Source organism: Mixophyes fleayi, chromosome 4 (assembly GCF_038048845.1).
Source record: "Mixophyes fleayi isolate aMixFle1 chromosome 4, aMixFle1.hap1, whole genome shotgun sequence".
Taxonomy (NCBI): Eukaryota; Metazoa; Chordata; class Amphibia; order Anura; family Limnodynastidae; genus Mixophyes; species Mixophyes fleayi.
This window is the reverse complement of record NC_134405.1, coordinates 138,724,950-138,734,488: the sequence shown is the minus strand read 5'-3', so window position 1 is coordinate 138,734,488 and position 9,539 is coordinate 138,724,950. Positions and strand designations below refer to the sequence as shown.

At 38.8% G+C, this 9,539-nt stretch overlaps 1 protein-coding gene across 1 annotated transcript; it reads left to right on the top strand.

Moving 5' to 3' along the window:
- Positions 1 to 30: 30 nt before the first annotated feature.
- Positions 31 to 8,681, top strand: RABL2B (RAB, member of RAS oncogene family like 2B). The gene is made up of 9 exons (XM_075208471.1): positions 31 to 292; positions 1,994 to 2,230; positions 3,366 to 3,395; positions 3,942 to 4,021; positions 4,265 to 4,344; positions 5,586 to 5,697; positions 5,830 to 5,927; positions 7,047 to 7,130; positions 8,124 to 8,681. Exons 2-9 carry the CDS (start codon positions 2,124 to 2,126, stop codon positions 8,202 to 8,204), a joined length of 672 nt encoding a protein of 223 aa, XP_075064572.1. The 5' UTR covers positions 31 to 292; positions 1,994 to 2,123; the 3' UTR covers positions 8,205 to 8,681.
- Positions 8,682 to 9,539: the final 858 nt, after the last annotated feature.

Here is a 9,539-nt window from a genome sequence, read left to right as displayed (position 1 = left end):
GAGTCAGAAATCCAAGCGTCAATGCCTTTATAGGCTTCGAAAAAATGGTCACCCACATAGACCTCTTCTATATGCTGTACGCATATAACCGGAGACCAACATGTATGATTGTCACTTCTTGTAAATACTTTTCTGGGTGTCTCACCCTACAACGCATGCGCGAAGTGCTGTAGGTGTACCCTGCAGAGCATCCGTTGCTAAGCAGAGAGAATTAGGTTGATGTCCCTGGCACCTTGGTGAATTCATCTTTCCGGAAAATCAAGTACTTGATTAGAACGGTTGTACCACCCGGGTGAGTGCACCTTTCCAGACATTTAACGGCATGAATATAGCTGTGTGCAACATTGTATCTGCGTAGACATACAGCTTTATATGGATATGGTATACGTGGTTCTCCATCAGTGAGTGAATGTGCACTGTAATCTGTCAGCTCTGTCTTCCTTTACTATTACCGACCTTGTTTCTATGTTTACCATGCAGCAATGTTTAATAGAGGTAATGTCTCTATTTTCTCTCTATTGCTTACATCAATATTCTTTACTACACTTTCTTTCGCGGCATTAGGCACACATGATATTCTTTCAAGGGATTATCAATTATAATAATTCCTCAGAATAATCAGAATCTGGCTATTTCAAATTGTCAGGGTCTGTTACTCGGCTCAGCCCATTTCTCCAACTTTTTTCAATTACTTTACTGCTGTTAGTGTAATGTGTTTAATGTTTTGCAGTGATTTTGATATTGCTTACCTTTTTCATACATAAAGATACCTTTTTATGTTTTAAATTCTCATTATAGAACCCAGACAGTTTCCCATAAGATCAGGGAAATTGAAGTTAAAAATTGGGATAGACATGTGATTTGATCTTTTCTAAAGTCATAAGATTCACACCATACTTTAATATAGGTAAAACAGTGACCTGGGAGCAAAGCTTTGACATCACTAGGGACAGAGTATTATGTAATCGTGGGCACAGCATTGCATGAAGAATGAAAATATGAGATAGCAAAGGCAACCGTTTTAGTTGGTACATACCCGAAAAATGTAAATATAAGTTCCATCCACTTGCATTCCCATTACATTTCACATGCCGCCACTTCTATATTTCCAGTTCGACCACTGCCTATTTATCAATTAAGCATAGCAGATATTTGAGCTTGCAGCCTCTAAAATGAACAGTATGAAAGTTGATTGGGAAAATGTAGAGACATTCTTTTATTATGCACAGGGAAGCGGAGCTTTTGCAAATCGCAAGCTGGATGGATCTTTACACCTGGTCAAAATTGTATTTTAGAAGCTGTGCAAATGCCAAGGTGCAGCTACATTTTAAAAAAAGAAATTGTCATGTATTTTTGCTCCATTTCAAACTTTAAGTAAAAAAGGTTATTTTTGACAAATACTAAACACAGAGATACAAGTACTCTTACTTGTAGGTGTTGTTTAATAATAATAAAGTGGGTCACTGTACATTCTAGATGCTTTAATCAGGATGGAAAGCCTAATGGTCAAATGTAGGCATTTTTTTTAAATATGACTACACATTTTCATCTAATAGGGCTTACAATTCCATCTAAATGGCTGAGATTAACAATGATGCACTTTGTATGCAGTACATAATTATGCAGGTTAGGTGCAACAACATAAAACCTGATGCAAGTTACCTGTAACTCCAACGCTCAAAGCATTGTAATACATCCATCTTCATTGATCCATTGCCACTTGTTCTTTTTTTTATATATGCTTACTAACTGAAATTCCCATCCAGTATATCCTGCTGCTGCAAACTTCTTCACCTTATCAATTGCATTTCTGCAAATTTACTATATTTACTCATTGTGTCACTTGTGATTATTGTCTTTTCATGACTTTACAACCATTCTCTTTCAACCAGTTTTCTGGCATTTATAACTGTGAAACGTTTACTATATATGAAAGTATTATGATATTGTCTTTGATAAGTTATAAAGTAATTTTTATTGTTATTTGTTTTAGAAAGAAAACAATACATTAAACAGTGAAGCCGTCACACTGCCCATACAGAACATTGTCCCTGTCTGCTCATAGTGGTGATTGTGTCTTTTATTTTTGATGTGTGGGAAATTGGAGACGAGGTGTCATCAGCATGGCTGGAGATGGACACGTAGTCACTGAGGTTGACCAGGAAAAATATGATGCAGATGAAAATGTCAAAATCATCTGTCTTGGGGACAGCGCAGTTGGAAAGTCAAAGTAAGTAGCAACACATCAGTATGCTATATTGCAGTAACACACACTGCTTTAGCCTAAGTGGGTTATATCGCTGCATACAGTAGTGAATTAAAGCGCATTTCTTGCTAAACTGTAATTAACATAGCAGTTAGCTCTGGCAGAGGACTTGCAGGAATGCTTTATGGATCATGGATGGATCATGGATTGCGGCATGTTATTGGCTAATTCCTGCTGCACTAGTCTCGAGCTGTGGCTAGCCAATGATGTGAGCAGAATGGGAACTGGCCTATCTCAGTTTACGGGGCTGTACCCAGGGCCGGATTAAGGGAATGGAGGCCCCTGGGCTAAGGGGGCCTTCATTCCCCAGTGAGGGCCCCCCTCCAGTAATCCGAGCCGCCCCCCCCCCCCCCCCCCCCCCCCCCCCCCCTGGTGAGCCGAGCTGAGCCGCCCCCAAGGCACTTACCTCCTTCTTCTGGCAATGCAGTCCTTCCACGGCGCGCTGTACGCTCTTTACTGAGTAGATCTCGTGAGAGTGAGACTCACGAGATCTCCTCAGTAAGGAGACTACAGCGCGCCGGAGAAGGACCGCAGTGAAAGTGCTCAGCAGCATTGATCGTTACGGGGGCGCCCTCGACCGATCAATACTGCTGCTGAGCACTTTCAAGGGCCCCCTGGATGCCCAAGGCCCCTGGACTGTAGCCCAGTTAGCCCTAGGATTAATCCGGCCCTGGCTGTACCCTTTACAAAATATAGTTTGACATATTTATACAGAAAAGTTTTATGTAATACACAACGTCATTAATTTTCAAAGGATGTTGCAGAGTACAACGTTTCTGGAATTTCCCTCCCCTGCATTAATACAGAGTGATATATAGATCAATATTAGTATTATATTAAATAATGCAGATCACTGTATAGATTATTTCTGTTAATAGTATAATAATTCATACGTTTGGGGGAAACAACATTTGCTTTATCCCTAATTGAACTTAATTTGTAGCACCACAGTCTTGTATTGTGTGAGTTGTTAAATTAAAGCTTTAAAAACTGAAAGTAGCAATTGCAAATCAAAGTGGTCCCTCAAAGATAAAACATGAACCTATTAATCTCAGTGAGTGATATCATCGTTTCTGATTTGCTTTCACTCTGTTTGCAGGTTGATGGAACGCTTCCTAATGGATGGGTTGTATCCTTTATGAATGGTCGCTGCTCTTTATTTCACATGTTTTAATATGAGCTGCCATGTAGGCAATGTTAGCACAGGTTTGTATACCATGTAAAAGTTGTATTGTACACATGGATTTTCATGTAGTGGTTATGCCTAAACCAGAACAAAAAGGTTGTGGGGTTGCAGTTTAGTCTGGGTTATGGATCTGACAATTTTGATAGAAGTGGTGATATAATGTATTATATACACGTACAAAATGAATAGATTTATCAGCAGGAAGGCAAGGCACAGATGGACTGGACATTTTGATTTTTGGCAACCACAATATTGAACCATCCCTATGAAGTCGGGTAATAAAATAGTAGTTGTAAAAGGAAAATGACAATAAATTTACTAAGTACAGTATATTACAGATAATCACAAAGATGCATGTAAACAATGGACTCAAGATGAAGACGTGGCTTTTCAATTATTTATATGATGCTTAGTAGAACATGTATTGTTGCAAAAGTATAGAGGCATATTTATACTCTTTATTGTCTTGTAAGCCTTAACTCCTCGCAGTCGTCCTCAGCAGCTTTCAACCTTTGCTCTGACACTCTATAAATACACTACAAGTGTGGATGGCAAAACTATCTTAGTTGGTAAGTACCATCTAACCATCATTTCTACTAATGCCTGTAGTTTTGTTATTCCACTCACTAGACTCCTATCTGCCCTGCACACTTTCCAACTTTATAGACACTGGACTGTCCCAATGTGGGGGAAACATGACCATTCTTTGTTCTCCAAAATGATCACTGACATAGTACATGTGCTAACATCTATCGCTGATCAGTAGCACTTAAAGCAGGTCTATCTTCCATGTGTGCTTTTGTATGTTTCAGATTTCTGGGATACCGCTGGACAAGAGAGATTCCAAAGCATGCATGCCTCCTACTATCACAAAGCCCATGCCTGTATCATGGTATGTTTCACCAGTGTTGTGGAAATTTGCAGATGACTTTTTCGGCAGCTTAATCTCCCTCTAGTGTATAGTCTTAATATTGCTGATAACTTAGCATCTTTTGTACCATTTAGGATAGAGGCCTGCCATGCATTAGAACAGGGTTGTCCAACCCGCGGGCTGCATGCGGCCCAGCCAGCCTGTAAATGTGGCCCAGTGGTTGTGGCAAGGGGGCAGTGCTGTTAATAAAAAAAATATCCTGCAAAAAAAAAAAAAAAAGAAAATACTTACCTTGCGGTCACGTCTGCTGGCGCTCCGGCTCCCTCCCTGGTCTCCTCCTCCGTGCGGTGCTCGCAGTTAATGTCGGCGGTGACGTCATCACACCCGACATCCATTGCATAGCGCAGCACAGAACAGAGGAGTCACCCGCGCGAACTATCAGCAGCAGTGAAAGATTATCCAGTATCTTATTGTTGTTACTCTGAATTTGGACTTTCTGCACCATGCAATTATGAACTAGCTGTGTTCTCTGTATGTATCTAATATAAATATTAAGAGATGATTGTATTTTTAATATTTTAAACCATTTTAAATGTGCAGTGCTGAGTAGGGTGAAATTATCACCCACTGTTACCCTCATCGGAGGCTGCTCCATGAGCCATTTTTCCCACCACCCTATCTTTAAATCTCTGTAGATTTCTATTAGTCCTCCTGATGCTACCTATATCGGTGACCATTTTAAACTGGTCAATAAAAAAAATGATTCATGGGTGCAGAAAGAGAGGAAAAAAAAGTTTTTGGCATTTAATTCCCCAAACCCCAGATGCAGGTAAGTTAAATTGCAGCTGGTAATGGGACTATGCTTTAATCATGATTCTGCAACAGGTTTCCTAACTCTTACTAACTTCATTTCCAAGTAAGTTTAATATGTTAATTATGTTTTCTATGTTTTTTTGGATGATCAGCTATCGTTAGTGTTAGTATATTTTATGTGCGGCCCAAACCAACTCGTCGTCTTCCAATATGGCCCAGGGAAGCTAAAAGGTTGGACACCCCTGCATTAGAAGACATATCACCTGACAAATAAGTGATAGTACTTGCTTCTAACTTCAGTGGTGTCCTGTTGATTCTTTCTTAATGTGGATCAGATATTGTGCTTAGTTTTTCTTTGAGGCCAAACTCCAGGTAGAACCCTCTGCTTGTGTCTCACTAATGTCACTTTACTTCATGTCAGCTAAGCCTATTGTTGTTTTTTTTTTCAGGTATTTGATGTGCAGCGCAAGGTTACATACAAAAACCTTTCCAATTGGTACCAGGAACTGAGGCAATATCGGCCAGAAATTCCTTGCATTGTTGTGGCAAACAAAATTGATGGTGAGAGAATGTTCTGCGATGCAGAATGCTTTTTCTTATACGTGATCTGGGTCAGTCATATCATTTAAGTTGTCACATTGCCCACACTTACTGGCTGTGTATAAACATTGTCACTTATTCCATACATTCTAGCTGACCTCCGTGTGACGCAGAAAGGTTTTAATTTTTCTAAGAAGCACAACCTGCCATTCTACTTTGTTTCAGCTGCTGACGGTACCAACGTAGTAAAGGTAACACGACCTTAATATGATGTTTTATGTTGCTAAATAATTATTGAATATGTTACATCCAGTCTCACTGTTAAATTTTCCAAAAGAGGGGCTCAATTATGCAGAAAATAATTTAATAGAAGACACATTTTCTGTATTACAGTGTGGAAATGTCTTACATCACAGTAACCGCATCAGCAGGGAAAAGAGAGCTTGCATAACAATGGAGACGTTTGCAAAATATCTTTTTAAATTGGTGCTCATGTCATGTATTTGAACTCTTAGCAGCCATTGTGAGCATTAGGAAACATGTATATAAAGCATAATTATAGACCAGAATATTTTTATTGCTATAACTTATTTTTCAAATCCTGTATATGCACTAAATGGGCCATTTGTATTACAGGTTTTATATTCTCTGTTCAACTGCACTGCACCACTTTTTATGTTGGGTGTTACTCTCAGTATCTGTCCTTATTCTGAATGTAATGTATGACAGCTGCACAATATCATTTGTTCAGGACAAAATTATCATATCTGTTCTTATTTTGTATATGCCCAATGCTCTCACATAATCAAGTAATTTGTTATGAATGCTGGTTGCTGTCTTTGTTTATTGACTTTTGTGGACTACAAACTTTGTGGGTCCAAGTTTTGTGTGTTTTTTATTCTTACTAGTTCCTTTCTGTACCCAATTAAAGGCGTACATATTCTTAATATTAATCTTTAGTGGATCTAATGAGATATTGCCTAGTTCTTGGATTGTTTAAAATGTTTTTCTCATTAGTTGATATTTACTAAAGTCCTAATTACAATCCAATGGCCTAATTGTGTCTACCAATGTTCTTTTTGAATGATCCATAGTGCAGTCTATATTTTCAGCCCTCTCCTTAGTTACACCAAACAGGTCATGTGTTGAAGATGTACGTGTGATCTTGAGGGGACAACTTCTGGATTGGTCAGATTCACTTCCTTGTGTATTATGAAGAAACCTCCAGACATGACCTGTTGTTGTTCTTGGGGAACGGAATGGGAAAAACATTGATCTAGAGAATTATTTTCACCTTTTTCTACATTAAAAATATATGTCTACAACAGACTTGTTAATGTAATATGTTTATGAAAAATACTCTCTTTTAGTTATTTACAGATGCCATTAAGCTAGCTGTATCTTACAAGCAGAACTCAAGGGATTTTTTGGATGAAGTGATGCAGGAGCTGGAGGTACAAGAGTTGCCCTTGTAATAATATATTATGTGACTTCATATTTGCTTGGGACAAGGGTGTGTGTCTATGTGCCCATTATTCTACTTCCAAGGTTAATACATCACAGACAAACCTTAAAAAATGGATAGTTGTTCCTATCCAGCGTCTGCATGGCGATCATCACATTGTTTATTTGTAAGGTGCCACAACTAAGCGGTGACGGACAGTCGGTATAACATGTCATACAAAACTACAGAACAGGTACATACGAGGTTGATAAAAAAAGCTGCAGATGTGAGACATAAGGTAGGGAGGGAGGGTTCTATTCATGAGAGCTTACAGATGCACATAGATCCCATCCATTCTGTACATAGGAAATGTACAGAATGGATCATGGAAACTATTTTTCTCTGGGGCAATAATGCCCTTAAACTCAGTAAAGCAGCAGTATACCGAACCAGCAACAAGAAATGTACATACCTAACACCTGAACTGGTGACTTATTACCTGTAGCAGTAGAAAAACTAATGTTAATTAAGAATACTAAAAATGAAGCTGTGCCTTGTGCTGGCAGCTATTAAACTTCTTTTTTGTGTGTGTGTGCACACCAGGAAATGAAGCATGTATCTAAACCCTACATGAAATACATGGTAAACTTCTTCAGCACCAAAGCCACTAGTTCTTACACAATAATATGCTGTAAAGACACCAGGTTCTGTATAATAGATCGAGTTGTTCCAGTCTGTTAAAGTCACTAATGGGCCTACCAATAAACTCTTACATACTGTCTGTATCTGTTGTCGAAGTGGAAATTTAGAAGAGGTGGTATGGAAAATGTAAGTGAATTTAATTTGATGGTAGTATAATAAAAGCTGTAGGAGAAGTGGCATACCACCATATACCATCTCACTTCCACCTAATGATTGTCCCAAATGTTTATAGATTACAATTTTTTCTTAATCTTTAGTTTAATCCTTGGCTGGATATTAATTTCCCCTAATGTCTGTACAGAACTTTGAGCTGGAGAAGCCGGATAACACATCTGATAAAGACGAGATATCTGAAGATGGAGAGTCACCAACGGCTGTGTGAGACGGCATTCACTGAGGATTTGAGATGACCATGCCAGGCATAGTGTTCCTGCTGTACCATTAATCATGGCCACAACTTTGGAAGCAGTCCATTCTAGAAATATAGTCTTCAAGAGATCCGACTCCTGAATTTGTTATAAAACTTAATGGAATCCCAAAGACTGAACACTCCAGAACATTACTATTACCACACTATTGGGATTAATAATAGCAGAGCGAACATACTGTACAACTGAACCAAGATCAGCTGAGCAGCCTTCACTTTACGCCTGTGTGTACTGTTAGCCATTGGTGACATCAGTTCCTAACTGTGTTCATATGATTGGTGTAGTGGGAATTCATCCATAATGGGCACAAAACTGAATTTAACATTTCAATCCAATACAAGTGACGTTGGTTACAGATTTCTATACCTGTTCCTTTGTCCTACTCATTTTGTTAGACCCTTTACATCTTATTAAATTATTGTTGTATTTCACTGAATATCTCTCTTTTTTTTTTAAAGTGAATATAATTTTAAACTAGTGAGGACAAAATACAAACATCCATCACAAATTTAAAACAGGAGAAATAATTATTTAATTGTGGGTTATCCTGTAACTTTAAAGTATATCCCTTAAAGAGCATTTTACTTATATTAGTGCCAGGACTGGCTCTACCATTAGGTGAACCTGGGCAGTTGCCCTGGGTTCCAATGGTTGGAGGAGCCTAAAACACTGAATGGGTGACATAATGTCATTCATCCAGGAATTTTAATGCCCCCACATGAAGCACTGACCACTGACATAAAGGAAAAACAGTCAGTAGCTGCTAATATGTGAAGCTGTTGAATGCTGCTCATTCATGTTACACTGGGAGCGTGGCACTTGGCTATGATGTCACAACACAGCGCCATACTCCCAGTCGGAGGAGCCAAGGATGCCAGTCCCACCTCCAGTCTGCATAGGTAAGAAGCAACGGGGGTGGGGGGTAAAAGCTGTTTCTTGTTTTGTGTTGCACATCATGGTTTGCACTTGTATTGGTTTGTATGGAAAAGTGCCAGCATTTCCGAAGACACATGGAACTCCGCTAAATTATTAAGAGATCGGAGCGGGCAGTTATAAGCAGAAAGGCACAAGGGTTACATGTACATTTTAAATTATACTTGTGGTTTATACAATAAATTGAATATTTTTTCCCCTTTCTTTTTCAGAGTAAAATGGATAGGCTTCATTTCCCAGTTTCTATGTTGATTTATACTGTTATACTCCCTGTTAGATCACCACTTGACACAACACTTTTGTGACTGACAACACTTTAATAAATATATCTCAGATTGTTTGCTCTTTAGGGCATA

What these genes read in the sequence shown, in the direction of transcription:
- RABL2B (XM_075208471.1), top strand. Translation starts at nt 2,124, where the DNA reads ATGGCTGGAGATGGACACGTAGTCACTGAGGTTGACCAGGAAAAATAT. An exon ending in ACGGTACCAACGTAGTAAAG is followed by an intron (nt 5,928 to 7,046) that starts GTAACACGACCT and finishes ACTCTCTTTTAG; the next exon opens with TTATTTACAGATGCCATTAA. An exon ending in AAGTGATGCAGGAGCTGGAG is followed by an intron (nt 7,131 to 8,123) that starts GTACAAGAGTTG and finishes ATGTCTGTACAG; the next exon opens with AACTTTGAGCTGGAGAAGCC.